Source organism: Oncorhynchus kisutch, linkage group LG3 (assembly GCF_002021735.2).
Source record: "Oncorhynchus kisutch isolate 150728-3 linkage group LG3, Okis_V2, whole genome shotgun sequence".
NCBI classification, from domain to species: domain Eukaryota; kingdom Metazoa; phylum Chordata; class Actinopteri; order Salmoniformes; family Salmonidae; genus Oncorhynchus; species Oncorhynchus kisutch.
Genome location: NC_034176.2, coordinates 37,324,925 through 37,347,779, shown reverse-complemented (window position 1 = coordinate 37,347,779; position 22,855 = coordinate 37,324,925). Strand labels below are relative to the sequence as shown.

General features: G+C 40.6%; 1 protein-coding gene across 2 annotated transcripts; it reads left to right on the top strand.

Annotated features, from left to right (window-relative positions):
* The first annotated feature begins 13,908 nt into the window (after window positions 1–13,908).
* Window positions 13,909–22,855, top strand: ncaph (non-SMC condensin I complex, subunit H). 2 transcript variants are annotated; one of them, XM_020474305.2, is made up of 18 exons: window positions 13,909–14,121; window positions 14,650–14,869; window positions 14,982–15,072; window positions 15,240–15,332; window positions 15,639–15,756; window positions 15,954–16,105; window positions 16,616–16,805; window positions 17,149–17,231; window positions 17,507–17,727; window positions 19,106–19,251; window positions 19,390–19,496; window positions 19,818–19,937; window positions 20,404–20,511; window positions 20,716–20,859; window positions 21,077–21,187; window positions 21,514–21,590; window positions 21,874–21,949; window positions 22,431–22,855. In XM_020474305.2, exons 2-18 carry the CDS (start codon window positions 14,655–14,657, stop codon window positions 22,488–22,490), a joined length of 2,112 nt encoding a protein of 703 aa, XP_020329894.1. In that variant the 5' UTR covers window positions 13,909–14,121; window positions 14,650–14,654; the 3' UTR covers window positions 22,491–22,855. The 2 variants fall into 2 exon arrangements, with proteins under 2 accessions (XP_020329894.1, XP_020329885.1); XM_020474296.2 differs by having other exon boundaries at window positions 13,963–14,121; window positions 21,511–21,590.

Genomic DNA, 22,855 nt, shown 5'->3' with positions numbered 1-22,855 from the left:
CGATATCCGAGCACAAGTCAGAATTGGGGCTAGCAACAGTAGATGGGCCAGGGTCTACATGCACATTTCCAGATATCATCAACAGTAATACAATCAGGGCACGGCAGAGGACAGGTAGAGCTCTGCAGTGTTGATTTATGACATTGGAATGTGCATTAGATGGCAACAAGATCATATTGTACAGTAATTTCAGCAGGTAACATGAATACAAAGCCGGCGAGAGGTGGTTAGAATAGGATGAGAGGCCAAGTGTCCGTGAAACCAATAGAGAGTCAGAGTCCCGAGTGTGGGAGCAAACATAGTCTGTCCCACGGTCGGGTAAACAAGCAAGTTCATAGTCAACAAAGCCCGCAGGAGTCATGAGGTAAATAGCATAAAGCACATTAAAAATATATATTTATATTATGTGTTAAGCACATTTTTGCTCTTGAATTTATTTAGGCTTGCCATAATAAAAGGGTTGAATACTTGTATATATATATTTTTTTATATTAATTTGTCAAATAAACATAACTCCATTTTGACATTATGGGGTATTGTGTATAGGCCAGTGACACAAAATCTCAATTTAATCCATTTAAATTCAGGCTGTAAGTCAAGGGGTGTGAATACTTTCTGAAGGCACTGTATCACACATGTACATCACACTTTGAATATATTGTCTATCATAATATTAAGAACCACCTTTCCTGTTACAACATAAACTAACTGTAATTTGTGAAACATAAAATTTGAGAATAAGAATGTGTCTGCCATGTAAAGATGTCTAACTGCACTCTAATTATTTATTTTTGCAGTCACAGTACCTAAACTGACACATCACAGGCTGGAAGCAGCATAAATCTGTAACTTTGACTATTCACAAGTGCTGGGAGTCTTCCACTTCCTGAAAACAAGTGTAGGTGATGGATATTTGGCTCAGATGGCGTTTACCACGCAGGATGGGGAAATAATCCTGACTCCTAGACCCAGTGTCTCACCGCGGAGGACCCACTCCAAAATTATGAGGTATAAGATCTGTCTGGAATGACAATTATACACTGAACATAAAAATAAATGCAACAATTTCAAAGATTTCACCAAGTTACAGTTAATATATAACTGACTAGGTATCTCCCTTTCATTTCCCTTCGTAAGGAAATCAGTCAATTGAAATTCATTAATTTGGCCCTAATCTATGGATTTCACATGACTGGGAATACAGATATGCATCTGTTTGTCACAGATACCTTAAAAGAAAAGCTAGGGGTGTGTATCAGAAAACCAGTCAGTATCTGGTGTGACCGCCATTTGCCATATGCAGTACATAAAGTTGATCAAGCTGTTGATTGTGATCTGTGGAATGTTGTTCCACACTTCAATGGCTGTGCGAAGTTGCTGGAAATTGACGGGAACTGGAACATGCTATCGTACACATCGATCCAGATCATCCAAAACATGTCTGGTGAGTATGCAGGCCATGGAAGAACTGGAACATTTTCAGCTTCCAGGAATTGTGTACAGATCTTTGCGACATGGGGCCGTGCATTATCATGCTGAAACATAAGGTGATGGCGGATGAAGGCCCGAAAATGGGCCTGAGGATCTCGTCACAGTATCTCTATGCATTCAAATTGCCATAGATAAAATGCATTTGTGTTCGTTGTCCATAGCTTATGCCTGCCTGCCCATACCATAACCCCACCATGGGGCACTCTGTTCACAACGTTGACATCAGCAAACCACTTGCTCACATAACACCATACACGCTGCCATCTGCCCGGTATAGTTGAAACTAGGATTCATCTGTAAAGAGCACACTTCTCTAGCATGCCAGTGGCAATCGAAGGTGAGAATTTGCCCACTGATGTCGGTTACGACGCCATGCTGCAGTCAGGTGAAAATCCTGGTGAGGACATTGAGCATGCAGATAAGCTTCCCTGAGACAGTTTGTGCAGAAATTCTTTAGTTGTGCAAACCCACAGTTTCATCAGCTGTCCGGGTGGCTGGTCACAGACGATCCCGCAGGTGAAGAAGCCGGATATAGAGGTCCTGTGCTGGCTTGGTTCCACGTGGTCTGGGGTTCTGTAGCAGGTTGGATGTACTACCAAATTCTCTAACGACATTGGATACGGCTTATGGTAGACAAATTAACATTCAATTCTCTGGAAACAGCTCTGGTGGATATTCCTGCAGTTAGCATGCCAATTGCACGCTTCCTCAAAACTTGAGACATCTGTGGCATTGTGTTGTGTGACAAAACCGCACATTTTAGTAGTCTTTTATTACAACTGTGTAATGATCATGCTGTTTAATCAGCTTCTTGATATGCCACACCTGTCAAGTGGATACATGATCTTGACAAAGGAAAAATGCTCACTAACAGGGATGTAAACCAAATTTGAGATAAATACTTTTGGTGGAAACATTTTGGGATCTTTTATTTCAGCTCATGAAACATTTTCAATAAAGTAAAGTTCAGATACTTAGTCATCTGATAATTGTCCATTTGGCCCAGGTGGAATTGTGCCAAATGGTGGAACGTCTCCAATTTATTTTTGGGATACAGAATTTATTTTACAGGACACCAGAGTTGATGTGGGCAAATCCCTGTGGTCGTGAAAGCAAACAAACTGCTCTTCATCATCAATAAGTTCCTGTCATGTAATTAAATTCTCTGTCAGTATTGGAGCCCAGTTAGCACAACTGCACCACCGATCTGCATTCATCCTGGGGCTGGGGTCTCGGTGGCTACAGCAGTGGCTGCCATCTGAAGCTCAATTTGCCTAAATTCTTTGTCAGAATACTCAGGCTCAAATACAGTTCGACGACACCATCGGCGCCCCTCCCCATATTAAATCAACCTGCTTTTCTGTAAAAACCTTATTCTAATCAGGTCCCAAAATAGTCTCAGAAGCCATTTCCTATCAACAAAAGTCCTTGCTACTGCCGTGAGGTCTTGGAGCCCCAAAAACTTCTCGGCTGCAGATATAATGATATCCAGATTCTTTGACTTAGACACTTGTGCTGTACAATTAATCACCGTGGCTATAAATGCCACAAAATCCAGCTTCACAATGAGTATAATTTGTATTTTATTTTTACGTTTTTAATAAGTAATGAGTCTATCCATCCACCACCATATTTTCAACACTGTTGCCTCTTGCCCCTTCAACTCTCTTCACCGCCTCCACATAAGAGATCCACTGTGTGGCCCTGATCCTTGACACCTCGACCTCCTTCACCCTAACAGGGCACTCAATGAAGTCCGGAGGATGATCCCCACCACAGTTGCAACATTTTCCATTCACAGATTATTCAATATTATACTTCTCCCGTCTGCAAACATTTGACATGTGACCATATCCTTTAAAATGTCTACACTGTAATGGTTTTGGACACAAATGCTCTCACCACAAACCTCACAGGTAGAGTCTCTTCAAACAACAATAATATCGACAGGCTTTTCTCCTTTCTTACATTTACGACGTACACTGACCACTAATGGGATTTTCTGATTAAGGTACTCATCATCTATATCCAACAAGACTCCAGCTATAACTGCTTTGGCAGGCGCCCTGCTCCGAAAATCAATACATGTTACTTCCGAAGTGAACAATTTTGTCAGATCCAGTACACACTTCTTCTGTTCTTCATCAACACAATTAACCAAAACAAGCCCGTCACCTTGATTGAATCCACCTTTCCCGCTGCTTTCTTCACAGTCCTCGATATTACAAATGCATTTCCCAATTGAATCTCCTCGTCCAAAAACTCACCCCAATAAGAAATGCATTATTGGAGCGACCCTTGTCTTCTACTACAACTTTTTCTTGTTTTGTTCCATTCTTTGATTTCACTATTTACCATTCATTATCACACATTTCACTTGCCGCACTTTCGTAATGCAAGCACAGTCGTCATTTCCTCTGACTTGCCGTCGACGTCAGCCGACCTATGGTTCGAATAAGGACCTTGCGTGCAGTTGACGGTGCCAAGATGGCTGCTTGAACAGACGCTTTTTTACCGAGCTCCGTACCAAACTTCAGAAAGATTGTGAAAAATTAAAATAAAAAAAAGTTTAGTCATTATTATTTTTATTTGTTCAAGATATAAGACCATTCCTGTGACTGGAATGATAATTGGATCATTTATTTCAGCATGTCCATGCATAGTCGTGACAAAAAAAGAAAGGAAAAAGTTAGCCGTTCTATTGCTAATCAACAAGAGAGAAACGTGCTTATAGACAACTGCCATAACTACACTTGGCCTATGGATAATATCATGCTTTCGAATGCTGAAGATGACGAATTCCCCTCTTTACCGGTTACTCCGTGCAAACCTCCACCCTCCAAAAAACCCAACATGAACTCTGACATCGTGGCTACCCTCTCCTTACTCATCAACTCCAGGTGTGACGCCATTGAGAAAATGGTAGGCGCGAACACCATGGTTATCGAAGGCTTGAAAAAGACTGTGGAGTTTGCATGTGGTGAAATGAATGATGTGAAAACGAAAGTGGCAAAAGTTGAAAAAAATGTGGAAAGGGTGGAAAAGAATAACAATGTCTACCATAGACGTCTCAATGATCTGGAACAATACACAAGAAAATGGAACCTGAGACTCTACGGCTTGCCAGAGGTGGAGAATGAAGATGTGCGAGGAGAGGCTATCCGTATCTGCCAAGAAGTTTTGCCTGCAGAGAAGAACAAAGTTGGTGATACCATCGACGTTGTACATCGCCTCGGCAAGAAGCAACAGCAAAGCCATTCAAGACCCAGGGGTATCATCATCCTATTCACTACCAGCCAACGATCAAGATCATTGTTGTGGCCAACGATCAAGATAGCACGAAGTGAGGGGAAGGCTGCTTACTTCGTCGGAGGACGAGGTTTCATCAACGGTTCAGAAATCCATATTCCTCCCTAAAATCTCACCAGAAGGAACAGGTTGATGGTTTCAGCCATGGTATTCTCATTTTCCTTATGTGGTTTACCTAACAAGCATCAGGTGACTATTATACAGGAATACTCAGGTATTTCAATTCATTAGTTTGTTCTTGTATGACCAGAGGTCCTATTTTGTTTACAAACTTACGAAGAAGATTGAAAGTTGAATTTATGTTTTATGTATACAGTAACTAAGATGCTGTTTAAAATGGCATACAGGTCTGCTCTGACTTTACACGGTTATTGTTCTATTTAGTTATTAATACTTATTTCCAAAAAAGGTCTTAGGAACGTTTATATGTAAAACATTTTGTTATTCAATTATTTTATGATCAGTTTTCATATGTACTTAAAATAGTAGGTACCCTTTTATTTAAATTATTATTTGTTGTTTTATTTCTCAGAATAGTTCCTGATTACACTAAAGAGGGTTTTTAGTCTCTCTTACTACAAGAACCCTTGGTTTGGTCTTGAACATAATTTCCAGTTGAGTTGAATTTCAAAGGTCATGGAATAAGCTATTTTCACTTTAAATTGACTTAAATGGTGCAGATCTCGGTTCCTTATCGTTTACGTTCACTGCTCCTACGTCTTTGACTCATCCTACTACAGTTTATACTTTTATATAATCTTTGTTGTTTTGTCTTTGTCTATATTATCTCTTAATGCTAGGGGGTTACGAAACAGTGTGAAGCGCAAGGCCCTATTTTTATTTGCTAAACCATTTCGAACAGATTTTTGCTTTTTTCAAGAGTCTCACTCAATTTCTGCTGATGCCAACTTCTGGAGGTCACAGTGGGGCAACGATATTTGGCTTTCCCATGGATCTGAACGCTCTGCTGGTGTCACTACAATGAAAAATACCTTTGGTGGTAATATTCTACACTCGGAATGTGACCCCTTTGGTCACTTTATTTGTCTTGTGATCAGTTACAATGACATTACACTCATTACTGTAAACTTCTACGGGTACAACACCAAACATGAGAATGATGAGTTGCTTGAATCTATAGAGAAACATATACTTCATTGGTTATCTAAATTTCCCAATTCGTTATTATTGACAGGAGGGGACTTTAACATTACAATAGATAATTCAACTGATAGATGGCCCCCAGGTAGGCCAACCAATCAGAATTTGGGTTTAATACTTTTTATGGAAAAGTTTGATCTTACTGATATATGGAGAGAGAGGTTTCCGGCCGAAAGATCATTCACTTGGAGTAACAAAACAGGCTCCAGACAATCCAGAATATATTTTTGGCTTATATCCAAATGTATTGATAGTGAGTGTGTTACTACAAATATTTGTACTATTCCCCTCACAGACCATAAGGCTATTTACATTGATATCAAAATATTTACCCCTGATACGAACCTTGGTAGAGCATCTTACTGGAAGCTAAATAGCTCATTATTAAATAATGATATAGTTACATTTGAGGTTAAAGATCTGCTCTCACACTTTTGGGAAAAGGCTTGTGAAGAAAAATCTTATTGCAAGAACTGGGAGCTCTTTAAATTTGAGGTGTCCAAATATCTTAGAAAATATGGTAGTAATCTTGCTAAGACCAGAAGAGCTGAGGAGGAAAAGGTGATCATTAAGATAACTTCCCTTTCTCAGAGGTCCCCAGCTGACCTCTTGGGGGAGGAGAAGATGGAACTAATTGAGTTACAAAATAAACTGGATAATATATATAAATTAAAAGCAGAAGGAGCCTTTATTAGATCTAGGAAAAAATGGATTGAGGAGGGAGAACAGAATTCATCCTATTTCTTTAGACTTGAGAAATTTCACTCTAAAAATAACACTATCCATAAGTTAAACATTGATGGTGTTATTACAGATGACCAAAAATGTATCGCTAAATACTGCAGCAATTTTTACAGAAAATTGTATAGCTCTACGTACTGTCAGGAATCCACAGATATGTTTTTTAACTCACTGAATAATGTTCACTCTATCAGTGATATAGAATCTAAACAGTGTGATGAACCCATCAAAGTTGAAGAGATTATAGAGTCTATCAAACATCTAAAGAACAATAAATTACCAGGTGTTGATGGAATTACATCAGAATTTTACAAATTATTTTCTGAACAAGTAGCTCCCTTCCTATTTGAAGTCTTTTTAGAGAGTATTAAAAACAATGTTCTCCCTCCTACAATGAGTCAGGGGTTAATAACACTGATACCTAAGCCTAAAAAATAAGTGCTGCTCATCGAGAACTGGCGTCCAATTTGTCTTCTTAATAATGACTATAAGATATTAGCCTCACTACTTGCAAAAATAATTAAAGAAGTCCTGGATGCAATCATTGATGAAACACAGTCTGGCTTCATGAGGAACAGATATATTTCTAACAATGTCAGACTAGTATTAGACGTACTTGACTACTCAAACCTAATAACTGTGGATAGCTTCATATTATTTTTAGATTTTTATAAAGCATTTGACACAGTAGAGCATCAGTTTCTCTTCCACTCCCTTGAGAGACTTGGCTTTGGGGATTTTTTTCTGTAAGGCTATTAAGACTCTCTATGCAAATGGTAACAGCTCTATCAAATTGAAATATGGCACCTCACCTAGATTTGAGTTAAAGAGAGGAATTAGGCAAGGTTGTCCTATCTCTCCATACCTGTTTTTATTAATCACCCAACTTCTTGCAAATTCTTTAAATAATAGTCCTGTACAAGGTATTTCCATAGCTGGTAAAGAAATTATTATAAGCCAGCTGGCTGACGATACTACACTTTTTCTGAAAGACGCTAACCAAATTCACATATCGATCAATGTGATACAATCCTTTTCCAAAGCGTCTGGTCTATATCTTAACATTAAGAAATGTGAACTCATTGCTGTCAAAGATTGTGTGACACCTTCATATTATGGTATTCCAGTAAAAGAAGAACTTACATATTTAGGCATAACCATTACAAAGGATCAGAAGTCTAGAGGCTTACTAAATTTTAACCCTCTTATTAAAAAAACCCAGAAGAAACTAAATCAATGGCTACAGAGGGACTTATCTTTAAAAGGTAGAGTCCTAATAACCAAGGCTGAAGGTATCTCTAGACTAACATATGGTGCTCTATCTTTATATCTTGACCGTAAAATAAGGAGATAGACCAGATGCTTTTCAACTTTCTTTGGAGAAACCGTACCCATTATATTAGGAAAACTGTTGTAATGAACACTTATGAGAATGGTGGACTGAATTTTCTGGATTTTACTACTTTAAATAATACTTTTAAGATCAATTGGCTAAAACAATTCCTAAGAAGACCCACTTCTATCTGCAATTTTATTCCTCATCATGTCTTCTCTACTTTTGGTGGCCTTAACTTCATGTTGTTTTGCAATTATAATATTGACAAAGTTCCAGTGAAACTTTCTGCTTTTCATCGGCAGGTTTTCTTGTCATGGTCCTTAATTTATAAACACAATTTTTCTCCACACAGATATTATATATGGAATAATCGGGATATATTGTATAAAAATACCTCTCTGTTTTTAGAATATTGGTTCAGAAATAATATCCTATTGGTGAGCCAACTGGTAAATGCAGAGGGTCTTTTACTCAGTTATAAAGAATTCTTATCACTTTACAAGGTCCCTGTAACACCTAAAGATTTTGCAATTGTTTTAGATGCCATTCCCTCAGGTGTTGCTATGTTATTCAGGAACATGTCAAGACCTGACCCTCAGAGCCTACCTTCTATTGACCCTGTTGACTCATCAGTAGGAAAGATTTGTTTCTCTTTTGGTCCATTCAACAACAGAGCGATACAATCCTTGTTTCAGCAGGATGTTGTATCTATACCTTATGTCATGCCTTATTGGAATGGATTTATTGATAAAATCTGTTGGAAAAAAGTTTGGATGTTGCCACACACATACCTACTTGTTAACAAAATTAAGGAAGTTTCCTTTAAAATTATTCATAAATATTATCCTGCCAACCACTATATGAAGAAGTTTAAGGAAAACATCAACTCAAATTGCTCCTTTTGTAATGACCACCCAGAAACAGTTGTGCATCTTTTTTGGCATTGTATGCATGTAAGAAAACTGTGGCAAGACATCAGTAGGTTTATAATTGAACACATTTATGAAGATTTTACACTATTGTGGAGAGATGTACTGTTTGGATTCTTTACATACAATAGAAATAAGCGGAATCATTTTTATGTAATTAATTTCATTATTCTTTTGGCCAAATTTCATATACACAAATGTAAATTTACAAACAGAAAACCACATTTTCGTACCCTACAAAAAGAAATTGAACTGTATTTTAAGACGGTTAAATGCTCTACTAACAAAAAAGCTGTTAGAATTGTAAGTATATGCATGTCCCTTAAGGTCCTTGTGTAATTGTAATGTGATATTGTACCCCCTAGCGCAATTGTCCATTGTTTGTAATCTATGTATGCTTGTGTTCTCTCATGTGCTTTATGTATTGATTTGTTGTTAATAAAAAATAAAAATAAAAATATATATATATATAAAAAAATATTTAAAAAAATATTTAAAAAAACCTTGCGTGCAGTTTTTACGTAAAGGGATTTCCCCACGAGCACGCACATGCACAGTTGTTACATATCTCCGCTGTTGTTGCGGTTGGTCACATAAAATTATGATATAAAATAATTGCATTTGTTTTATGTGGAAAAGTTGACAAAATCCTGACCTATAGTACTTTTGATAAAAATAGCGAATTTGGCCGTACGGCATTAACACAAAGAATTTGTCTCTAATTAGCATATTTCCCAATCACTCTTTGACTAACAATGGGGCAGAGCTAGCAGTGCACAAAGAAACGTTGAGTCACGTGACCCTGTTTTTGCAGCTTTCCAGTTCTAGACTTTCCAGGTCTAGACTAAAGGGAGAGAGAGGGGGAAAAGGCTAATTCCACCTAACTAGTTTCAATGTATGGAATCACTTGGGAAATGTTTTCATTTTAGATCAACTTCCACTTTAAGAACATTAAGAACAGCCAGGATGGACCTGCCCCTCCCATTGACCAATGGGAAATGTTTTAGTCCTCTTCCTTTAAGAGAACTGGTTTTCATCCATTCACAACTTTTGTTGCCTTTTTCCTAAACACAGCAGCCCTTCAGATTGCCAATGAAAAAGGAAAACTTAACCAGCTCTCTCAACCATAGAATTCAAGTCAAAAGAAGGCAACACCAGACAATGTGGGAAAGCAAAGGATGTCCTTAGGTGACAGATAAAGGAAGTCCTCAGGAGTTTGCAGGGAGCGAGGAGCTTACATAGATGTACCTGTAGTAAGTGTCGGGGGTGGTGCTTCTGATGGTCCTGGCAGAGTTTCGAGGCCTGTTCAGAAATATTGGGCTCATGAAGGTGTGGTTTCAAAGGACACTTTGATAATGAATAAAGTTGACTTCATAACTTTTATTGGTAAGTTTATCAATACGACTCGGGTTGTGGAAAGCAGAAATGCCAGGTTGAAGGTTATTGTGGAGACGGCAAAATAGATATTGGGAATAACAGATGTTACTGTATAAATGGTTGTTGACGGGGATGCTGGTGAGCAGCAACATGTGAAGCCACGTTTTCTCTGTGCTCTGATCCAGGGCGAACAATTTAATATTAATACTTGACCAACACCTCCCCATGTGTTAATTTTGTAACATTTCATTTGGAATCAAACCCAATTTACTAATCTGAAATGTTTGGCCTTTTAATCGTAAAATGTTGAGATAAACAATAGCCGCGGGCCAAAAAGGAGCAGGTCTCTGCTGAAGCTTCGGGCTCACCTGACATGGACTCTGATCCCTCCGAACTAGCCATGGTAATGGTCGGCTATCATTACATCTGAACAGACTGTGCTGGCTAAGGTGGAGTCATTATCCACTGACCTATAGTTGAAGTATCACAATTCCAGTGGGTCAGAAGTTTGCATACACTAAGTTGTCTTTAAACAGCTTGGAAAATTCCAGAAAATTATGTCATGGCTTTAGAAGCTTCTCATGGGCTAATTGACATCATTTGAGTCAATTGGAGGTGTACCTGTGGATGTATTTCAAGGCCTACCTTCCAACTCATTGCCTCTTTGCTTGACATTGTGGGAAAATCTAAAGAAATCAGCCAAGACCTCATAAAAAGAAAATGTAGACCTCCACAAGTCTGGTTCATCCTTGGGAGCAATTTCCAAACGCGAGAAGGTACCTCGCTCATCTGTACAAACAATAGTATGCAAGTACAAACACCATGAGACCACGCAGCCGTCATACCGCTCAGGAAGGAGACGCGTTCTGTCTCCTAGAGATGAACGTACTTTGGTGCGAAAAGTGCAAATCAATCCCAGAACAACAGCAAAGGACCTTGTGAAGATTCTGGAGGAAACGGGTACTAAAGTATCGATATCCACAGTAAAACGAGTCCTATATCATCATAACCTGAAAGGCCGCTCAACGAGGAAGAAGCCACTGCTCCAAAACCGCCATAAAAAATCCAGACTATGGTTTGCAACTGCACATGGGGACAAAGATCGTACTGTTTGAAGAAATGTCTTCTGGTCTGATGAAACAAAAATAGAACTGTTTGGCCATAATGACCATCGTTATGTTTGGAGGAAAAAGGGGGAGGCTTGCAAGCCGAAGAACACCATCCCAAACATGAAGCACGGGGGTGCAGCATCATGTTATGGGGGTGCTTTGCTGCAGGAGGAACTGGTGCACTTCACAAAATAGATGGCAACATGAGGAAGAAAAATTATGTTGATATATTGAAGCAAAATCTCAAGACATCAGTCAAGAAGTGTCACACCCTGACCTTCGTATTCTTTGTTTTCCTTGTTATTTTGCTTAGGTCAGGGTGTGACATGGGTGATGTATGTGTTTTTGTCTTGTCTAGGGGTTTTGTATGTTTATGGGGCTGTTTCCTTTCTAGGTATATTGTATGTTTATGGTTGCCTAGATTGGTTCTCAATTAGAGGCAGCTGTCTATCGTTGTCTCTGATTGGGAACCATATTTAGGCAGCCATATTCTGTGGGTACTTTGTGGGTGATTGTTTCCGTGTCTATGTTTGTTTCACCACACGGTACTGTTTCGGTTATTCACGGTTTGTTTATTGTTTTGTAGTGTTTCGGTTTATTTAATTAAAAACAACTATGGACACTTACCACGCTGCATTTTGGTCCGATCCCTGCTACACTTCAGACGAAGAGGAGGAAATCAGCCGTTACAAGAAGTTAATGCTTGGATGCAAATGGGTCTTCCAAATGGACAATGACCTCAAGCATACTTCCAAAGTTGTGGCAAAATGGCTTAAGGGCAACAAAGTCAAGGTATTGGAGTGGCCATCACAAAGCCCTGACCTCAATCCTATAGAAGATGTGAGGGCAGAACTGAAAAAGTGTGTGTGAGCAAGGAGGCCAATGAACCTGACTCCGTTACACCAGCTCTGTCAGGAGGAATGGGCCAAAATTCACCCAACTTATTGTGGGAAGCTTGTGGAAGGCTACCCGAAACGTTTGACCCAAGTTAAACAATTTAAAGGCAATCCTACCAAATACTAATTGAGTGTATGTAAACTTCTGACCCACTGGGAATGTGATGAAAGAAATAAAATCTGAAATAATTCATTCTCTCTACTATTATTCTGACATTTCAAATTCTTAAAATAAAGTGGTGTTCCTAACTGACCTAAGACATGGAATGTTTTACTATGATTAAATGTCAGGAGTTGTGAAAAACTGAGTTTAAATGTATTTGGCTAAGGTGTATGTAAACTTCAGACTTCAACTGTAGGTCAGTAACAGTTTGGGTCTCGAGTGTCACCCCCTTTGAAGAGGAGGATGACCGCGGCTGCTTTCCAATCTTTAGGGATCTCGGACGATAGCAGAACCATATTGTATTATTGACTGTTCCATGTGTAACTCTGTGTTGTTTGTGTCGCTCTGCTTTGCTTTATCTTGGCCAGGTCGCAGTTGTAAATGAGAACTTGTTCTCAACTGACCTACCTGGTTAAATAAAGGTGAAATAAAATAACATTTAAAAATAATTAATTTAAGCAATTCTATTTTGCTCTTTACTCGTCAGAGGCTCTTCCTGACACATCTGGACATCCCCTGTCTCAATTCAGATGAACAAACCAACATGGATGCCTCAATAAGTGATGATGAAGCTACTCTGGCAATTCAGTTCATGCAGAGCGGTAAAAGCCCCTGGGCCTGATGGCTTCCCTATTACATTTCTTTTTGCATTCTCCTCTAAATTATCCCCTATCCTCAGCTCAATGTACAATGAAATCCTTTCTAGTCAGAAACTGTCACAGACACTTACCCAGGCAACTAATTCGGTTTTGCTTAAAAAAGACAAGAATCCCCTAGACTGTGGCTCATACCGCCCTATAAGCCTTTTGTGCTGCGACTATAACTTTCTCACTAAGGTCCTCTCATGCCGTTTAGAGTTGGCTTAACCTGGTCCCCATTAATACAATACGTGGAGAGTCTTTCTTTTACTTAGTGTAACTTGCATAATTTGGTAAGCAGTAATGTCTGTTCTAGTGGCCATTTGTGCAGATAAGCATTTTTATTGAACTTTTTTCCCCATTGTTTTTGTTTCTATTACTGTTTGTTTCTGTTTTTCATTCCTATTTAACTTACGTTTATAGATGCCTTGGTGGGAGGGAGGGGATGGATGGATGGGAAGATGAGGGGTTGGGGTTGTGCTGTTTTTGTTGTTATATCTGAAAATCTATAAAAAAAAGTACAAAAAAAAGAAATTGTTGTTGACATGCTTAGCAATCCTAAGGGTGGAGTGTTTAAGCATGATATAGATAACGTTTAATTGCGTTGGGGGAGGGTATGGTAGAAGTTAGGGATTTATTTGGTTTTGAATTTATTTTCATGGTAGTACAGAATGGTAGTATAGGGGCAGTTCATGATTGATCGTACATGCCAGCACAGTAGGTCGCGGCATGCACAAGAAACCTCTCTGCCCAAAATGTGGGTATGGGCGGAGTTGAGTGTTTACGTTCTTGAATCCACGTGGTGACGCATACTGTCGTTACGTAAACCGTTCGGCGCAAAAATTCAAATGTTCTCAGGAAGAAAAGTGCATCAGTACAAAGTAAAACACGCTTCATGTTAATTTAGGCAGTTTAACCTTTATATAAAGAAAGATACGTTCACTGTTGCAGAAGCGTTGGATATAATCGAGGTAATGTATGAAATCGAGCTACAGCTTTTTTGTTTTCATCCAGCATTCGTAGCTAGCTAGCGTAAGCTAAAACATGTTCTGTAGGATAGCAAGTTAGCTAACGTTAGCTAGTTCACTCACTGATGTCAGATACCTAAAGCAATTTAGCAAACTAATCCAGCGTGTCATGTCTTTAAGCTACATCGTTGGTTAGTTAACGATGATATCACTGCTAACCGTAACAACAATAACAAACGATACATTGCTCTATCTAGCTAACATTAGCTAGCTAGGCTAGATTTTGCTTGCAGCCCTGCTAACTAGCTACGGTTACTTGCCAACAACAAAATGTTATTACTGCTTTGATGGTCAAATCAAGCCTTCTTTGCATTGGTAGTGTTAGCTAGCTTCCTACATCGAACTGTTGAATTTAACAGATAATGGCAACGGTAGCTAGTTACAGTATAACTTGTCTACATGCAACTTTTGGAAGCAGAGCGGAATAGAGAACTGAAAGTACATCACTGTGTCCGTTTCTCCCCCGGACAGTCACGATGAGCGCATCCTCCACACCCATCTCCCGGGTGCGCCAGTGGGCCTCACCGTCCCTGAAGCACAAGGGCGCCTCTCCTGCCGCCATCAGCACACCGCTCCTCGCATCTTTCCCGGGCAACGATGATGAGCTGGAGCGGCGCCAGAGGCGCAGATCCCGGGTCATTGATCTGCAAGCCGCCGTTGACTCTTCATTTAATGAATCTACCTCTCATAGGTAGGGCACCCCAAACCCTCTTTTTGCTAGTAATCAAGTTAACTCGATCTTGACAGGTGTCATATTGATTTGTTAGACCTTTGTATAAGATACAATCCGTGTTTGTATTCAGCACCACCGGGACCCCTGCCGCTGTGCCTAAGCTGTCAAATGCACAGATCTCAGAGCATTACTCCACCTGCATCAAACTTTCCACTGAAAATGTAAGCAGAATGTCCATTCACATATTTACTATCTTTAACAGTCACTTCTAAGAGGGGCAGAATCCATCCCAAGGAAATGTTGTTGCTCTCCCTCATGTCTTATTACATCATGCAAGTTATTAGAAACTGGCATCTCAGATGTACAAAGCCTTCTTCTATTTTTGTAGAAAATTACCACCAAGAATGCCTTTGGTCTCCACCTGATTGACTACATGGCTGACATCCTCAAACAGAAAGATTCTGAGCTCACAAATTTCAAGGTATGGCTTTAGAGACAAATTATTCCATTGTTGTAGTTTCTGTTTATTTGTCTCTTTGAATTTCCTCTTTACACAATACTTTCTTCAGATTTGTGCTACTGTTGAGGAGATGAAAGTATAATCTGGTAATGGAGAGAGAAGAAATGCACCTATAGCCCAACCAATTAAGATAGTCATTGTTTTTATAGGCCTACTCTAAAATAATTAAGCTTATGATAGACTATTCATTTAACTTTACTGGCCTAGCGTCTGTTGGCTATATGAGAGAGTAACCATCTCATACTATTCCTCTCTGTCCTTGCCAAGGTGGCAGCGGGTACCTTGGACGCCAGCACTAAGATTTACGCGGTCAGAGTGGATGCTGTCCATGCTGATGCCTACAGAGTGCTGGGAGGACTGGGTGCTGAGACCAAGCCTGGGGAAGGTGATCGCCTCTTAACTATAACATCTATAAACTGTCCCGTTTTTTCCAAATGACAAACTATTCCCCCTATAGTGCACTACATTTATCCAGGGTCCATAGGATAGTGCACTATATAGGGAATAGGGTGCAACACTGACTTTCTGTAATTTAATAAAAGATCAACAGCTTCTGTTTGAACCATGTCTGTCTGTGTGTAGAGCATGGAGCAGGGGCAGGAGGAGAGATGGAGGAGGGGGCTGAAGGTGAGCTGGCTGCTAAGCAGGTGGTGAAGAAGAAGAGGCCTCCCAAGAAGACTGTGGAGCAGAACCTGAGCAACATCAACAGCTCTGAGTCTGAGATGAAGTGTGAGGTAAGGGATGGTTTCCTGCTCCAGGACTGGCCTGAGTTAAAGGATCAGGCTATGCCTGTGTGTGTTGTGTTCATTATGTATTCAGTTGGAAATCTTCGAGACTGCTAGCCAAACGGTGCTTGAGTCCCAAATGGCACCCTCTTCCCTATATCACATTTGATTGTTCACATACACATACTGTATATTGCTGGTCTAGCGAAATGCTACACCTGCAATATAGGGTACGATCTGGTCAACAGTAGTGCACTATTTAAGGAATAGGGTGCCCTTTGGGATGCAACCCAGGCTACGCTTGTGTTCATTGTGGATTCACCTGGAAATCTTTGAGACTGATAGCCAGACACTGAATAGAGATGGAATTGATTAGGAATGCCTTGATTTAATTTGAGGCCTTATTATCATATTTCCTGAGTGTATGGATCCAGCCTGGGTTGTGAGTTTCTACAAAGCTCATTCATGGTAAACTCACACATATTATCCCCCTCCTCGTTATCGTCCCTCCAACTCCAGGTGGACCCCATGTTCCAGCGCATGGCGTCGTCCTTCGATGAGAGCAGCACGGCAGGTGTCTTCCTGTCAGTGTTGTTCAGTGAGGACAGTCGCTGTGAGCTCCTCTTTCCCTCCCACATGACCCTGTTGCACTCCAGGCCCGCTTACTCCCAGCCTCCACCGCAGCACGTCCCTGCAACGCCCTTCACAGGTAACACTGACCGTGTCATCACACTTTGAGCCATATGTAGCAAGCGACTCGGAGTAGAAGTGCTGATTTAGGATCAGTTTTTCCTTTTAAATAATATGATATGAATAAGGGGAGCCTGATATCATCAGCACTTCTAATCTTATATGCATGATAAATTCAGCCCGTGGGCTGTTTTTGTTGTGTACTACCCCCTAATGGACTAGCATAGTATCTCTTGATTTTAGCAGACACATCTGATTCTACTGATCATTGAGTGATGCTGTAAGCTAAGGTATTGGCAGTTGGCCTACATGTTCCGATAATAGTATCAAGCATGTAAAGATGTTGATTGTGTGATTGACAGGTGGTCTCCAGCGGATCCAGGAGAAGAGCTCTATCTGCCCTTCCCTGGCAGACTTCTCTTTCACCAGCTGGAACCCTGACCAGGTCAGAGCAACATATACACTGCCAATATACACAGCCTGTGTCTCAAATGGCATCCTTTTCCCTATATGGTGCACCACTTTTGACCAAGGCCTATAGAGCACTGGTCAAAAGTAGTGCACTATATAGGGAATAGAGTGCCATTTGGGACACACTCGTCTTTATTTTTGTTTGGGAATGATACAGATGGTCAGATTGGATGTATAGTTTGAAACGGTAGCTATACAGCCTCAGAGTATCTTAACCACAGTCTCTATATAAACACTTGTCTTATACAGACCATGAACCAGATGCTGGAGAAGATAAAGCAGGGGGATCACGTGTTTGACGTGAACGCGGAGGCAGACGAGGAGGAGTGTCAGGACTTTGGGGATGATTTTGATGGCGACTATGAGGAGGGTCAGGGGGACCATGGTGGCGACGGCTCCAAGGAACACGGTGGCGAAGGCTCCAAGGAACACAAGGATCGCTGTGAGGCTGGAGGGCCCGGGAGAGGAAGGTGAGGATATTTATTAACAACCTAGGGGTAATGTACTGAGTACTTTTATTTTTTTGGTGCTCTGCTTGTATCTCCCTGTAGAGGATCCCAGGGATGTTTCATGAGGCACCAAGGGTTATTCCATTTCTAAATGGGTCAGGTAGCTTGAAGTGACTTTGATCTGTCTTGAGTTTTTACCATGATCTCCCGAGTGCTAAAAATTTTTTTGTGCCAGTAACACACTCAGACCCAGTAAAGCGTCTGTCAGCAGTTGAAACGATAACAAAAAGCTGAGGGATGAGGCTGGAGAAATGTAACCACTCTCAAATTCATAGAGAGAGCTATGAATGCAGGGACTGACCAGAAACATTTGTTTTAACCATGTTTTGAGGCTATTTTGTTTACAGACATTGGAGTAAAACAAGCGTATATTTAATGTTCTGATGGGCTATGGACCATTGAACTTAGCTCATGAGGCATTTATACGTTACGTTCTTCAAGAGTCAATGGGTATACACTGGGTATACACTGGGTGTACAAAGCATTAGGAACATCTTCCTAATATTGAGTTGCAGCCCCCTTCCCTCAGAACAGCCTCAATTCATTGGGGCATGGACTCTACGAGGTGTTGAAAGCGTTCCACAGGGATGCTGGCCCATGTTGACTCCAATGCTTCCCACAGCTGTGTTAAGTTGGCTGGATGTCCTTGGGGTGGTAGGACCATTCTTGATACACACTGAAAACTGTTGAGCATGAAAACTGCTTTGAAAACAGCTTTGCAATTCTTGACACAAACCAGTGCGCCTGGAACCTACTACTGACCCCGTTCAAAGGCACTGAAATATTTTGTCTTCCCCATTCACCCTCTGAATGGCACACAATCCAAGTCTCAAGGCTGAACTTTTTTTGTTGTTGACCTGTCTCCTCCCCTTCATCTACACTGATTTGAAGTGGATTTAACAAGTGACATCAATAATGGATCATAGCTTTCACCTGGTCAGTCTGTCATGAAAAGGGCAAGTGTTGCTAATGTTTTGTGCACTCAGTGTTTATTATTCATTTATAAGAAGGGAAAAAAGTTGCCCCTTTTATATCCAGTTTAGATGTCAGGATGACTCTGGATAGAAACAGATCTACAACTGGCTATGAGCTACTTAACTTAACTTTGATTTGAACTTCAGTCCAGACATAAAGCTTTAGAATTGAGTTACTTATCAGAGCAGAAGTAATTTGTCTTACAGAACTGATGATGTGTTAGTAAGTTAATTCGTTATTTTACACAAAAATGGGGGCATTCTTATTAAGTCTAGGCTGAACAAAAATAACTGATGTTTTGTCTTTTTATAATTAATCTCAAATAAATTTGAACATGGTTCTGTGATGTTATGACTGTTCACAGGGATGTGATTCCCATCGGAGAGGGGGACATAGCCACCATGTGTCTGCAGCTGTCCGATCAGCCCAGAGAGTACTCCTACTTCAGCCCCAGGACCATGGCTACCTGGGCAGGCCCTGGCTACTGGCGCTTCAAACCTCTGCACAAAAGTGAGTGGTGGTTGTACACAGAGAGCCATGTTGTATATGTTGTTTACCTATGTTTGGGATATTCCCTTAACAGCATTGCCCTCCAAATATATCTTAATTCTTCCCTTCTTGCTCTCTTGTCTCGCTCTGTGTGTTTAGAGGACAACATGCCTGAGAAGGAGGGTCGCAAGAGAAAGCCAAAGAAGGCCTTTGAAATCGACTTTAATGACGATGTCAACTTTGACACCTACTTCCGCACCACTAGAGTAAGCCCTTGGTTGCCCCTCTAGTTCGCTGATGCAATCCCTCTCAATTTATCCTCATTGTTTGATCCGTACCCAAGAATATCACTCACTAAATGCCAGTTTTCTGAGGCATTGCCATTGTGACAATTGTGTAAATTTGTTTTGATGCTAGTACGTGGGTCAAGTGTCTTAACAATCCCAGGCTATGTGTGAGGCAGTTTCATGCTAGTCACTGCAACAGAGGAAGTGTGATTGTAGTTGCTGATGGAGTTTTCCCACCATTCATATATGGACTCAAACAGTTCTCTCACTTCTGTCTTATGTTCCTTTCTGTTCTCCCAGGCCGCTACCACTAACACCAAGTCAGCCCTCAGCACAAGAAACAAGAAGAACACTCTGGCTGCAGACTTCCAGTTCCCCCCTGAGACCCTGTCCCAACTCCGCCTTAAGCCCGCCAGCACAGTACGGTCTCCCTTCCACTCTCTTTATCCCAACAACCAGCATGGAATAAACAGCATAGACATACATGTAACCCCACACCAGTTGACCCTGTCCCGCGTGTCTATGGCGATACACGGGGACAGTGGTGTGCTTAAAACAATGTGCAGCCGCCACCAGACACAATCAGACCCTCATCTCCGTAGCTGACTGGAACTGATATGCTGCTACAATGTTGTCCATTGTACTATTAACATTTTTGATTCGCACACCTTCTCTCACTTTCTCTCTGCCCTATTTATTACCCCTTTGACCTATCCCCCTCAATCCTTTTCTCTTTCTCTCACTGTTCTTACACACACACACACACACACACACACACACACAAAAAGAGGGGGTGGTGAACATTGACTAATTAGAAGTGAGAATTGTGATGCCACTCACACACGTGATGTGCTCTATGTCAGTTAACTTGTGTGTTCTACGTCAGTTATGTAAAGAGGGTCAGAAGAGGTTGTCTGGAGAGCTGGGGGAAGGCATCGGAGACTACGACTACAACAATGCCAATGACACAGCCAACTTCTGCCCCGGACTGCAGGTCTGAAACCACCCGACTGTCAATCTGTCTTTTTCAACATTTAATTTCCCTCTGACACCTTTATTTCACCTTTAATAAGTAGCCATTATAACAGCATTAGTTCTCCCTCATCAATGCCACATTTTGGACCCTCAATTGTTTAGTAGCTGCTTCAAATAATGGGGTAATCTCTCTCTACATCTCTATCAATCTATATATATAAAGGGTGGTGAAAGTGATGATGATGGTGAAGGGTTCAGTGGGGGTACAGATGACGCCCAGCCTTCTGTGGATGGTAACCCCACCTCACAAGACCATGACGACGTGTCCACCTATGGGGAGGATGACCTGGTGCCCGAGCCATACAGGGTAAGACTGGAGGGAAGGGGAAGCCAATGTTTAGCAAGTGTGTTTTTGAAAAGTTTGCATTTGAAGACCGTGGCCAGATAAACAAGACCAAAGCATGTTTTGATGTCTTACCTTGTCCATAGACTGCTTACATGGCATGGGGAACCAACATCTTGTTTTCTAAATTGGCTGAATTATCCCTTTTAAATGTTAAGCCTAGTTTTACTTTTCATTTCAGGTGAACAAGATTGAGATAAACTACGCCAAGACAGCCAAGAAGATGGACATGAAGAGGCTCAAGAACACCATGTGGAATCTTCTGACTGACAGTCTAGAAAAACCAGCCAAGGTTAGTTAATTTGAAGTCTTTCCATGTTTCTTTCCCCCCAGGTCTCATTGATTGTATTATGTGGTCTGCAAATGTTTTTTTTTTTTTTTTTTTAATGCCTCTTCCCTACAGACCTGGGTTCAAATACTATTTAAAATCGTTCAAATACTTTAAGTGTTTGCTTAAGTCTGCCTGGAGTGCCAGGTGGGCAGTTTTTGCATTTTACTATTGGTACCATTGTAACGGGCAAGCGCAATCAAGCTCAGATTAAGTATTTGAAATTATTTTGAAAAGTATTTGAACCCAGGACTGCTTCCTTGTGATTAACAGTGTTGTGTTCTCAGCAGGAGGTTGAAAATGTGGAGACTTCAGAAGTGTCTGGGGAGAAGGTCTTCAGCCAGACCACACAGACCCTGCGTCAAAGGTACCCAGCCTTAATATCAGCACTGGGCCCATTCTCAAATGGCTCTAGTGTTCTTTCTCAGCTGCCATTGGAGAACAATTTGGAAATTGTGGTGGATTTGCTTCTTATTTTTTTCTTAAACTAGTAGCTAGATGGACATGAATAATTTATTTAGACTGCTGCCAACTGAGGGCCTTTGGATGGTCCAAACATTCATTTGCTCAAATGGATGTAGATGGGACATGCGTGCTGATAAATAATGTAATAAACCCCATGTCTTCTCCTTCCTCTCCTGTCACTTAAGCTTGCCCCCCAACATGGCTCAGAACCTGTCCGTGCCCCTGGCGTTCGTCGCCCTGCTGCACTTGGCCAATGAGAAGGTGAGTAGCTACTCCTCTGACTGCCAGCATCATAGCATTCCTAAAATAATTTGGTTCTAGACATGGTTATTATGTTGACATATAACATGTAGTTGTACAAAGCCACATTATTTACAAACAAACAAAAAATATTTAGAGGTTTTATTAGTTGAGAGGGTTTGTGGAAGGAATCATGGTGTACTTTAATTGATCTTGGCTGTGCTAAATAGGCTGCGTTTACACAGGCAGCCCAATTCTGATATTCACTAATTGGTCTTCACGTGACCAATCACATGCGATTTTCATATCAGATCTTTTTCAGAGCTGATCTGATTGGTCAAAAAAATACAATTATTGGGCTGCCTGTGTAAACGCAGCCAAATAAACTTGAAATTAGTCTTTCATTTCAGATAGTCATCGGTATCAACTGTTATCACTTTGTTGTTGAGTGTGACGGAAGAGTTCATCACAGCACTCACTCATTCATTGTTTCATTCAACAGAATTTGGAGCTCATCAAGGTGGACGACATGTCAGATATCATCATCAAGCAAGGTCAATGAAAAGGGATAGACAATGGGACAGAGTTATTGCCTTTTCTCTTCAATCTGCTTAATTTCACTTTTTCTATGTATATGATGAATTATGGGCCATTCATATGTCAAGCAAAGGCACCCTCACATTTAGATTTTGAGCCTGTGAAAGATGTTATTTCTCAAATGTATAATAAGTGGCCCTTTTAAAATGACTCATCTATTTTATTATCTGAAGTGTTTTAAACATTTACCTGTACTTTGTTTAATCTGTCCTTTTCCCCCCCTCTACGTCTATTGTGTGTAGATAATATAAATCCTTCACTCCTGCCTTCCTCACAACGGTGGAATGTACATACATACCAAAACAAATAAAACATTTGTTTTCTAAATGA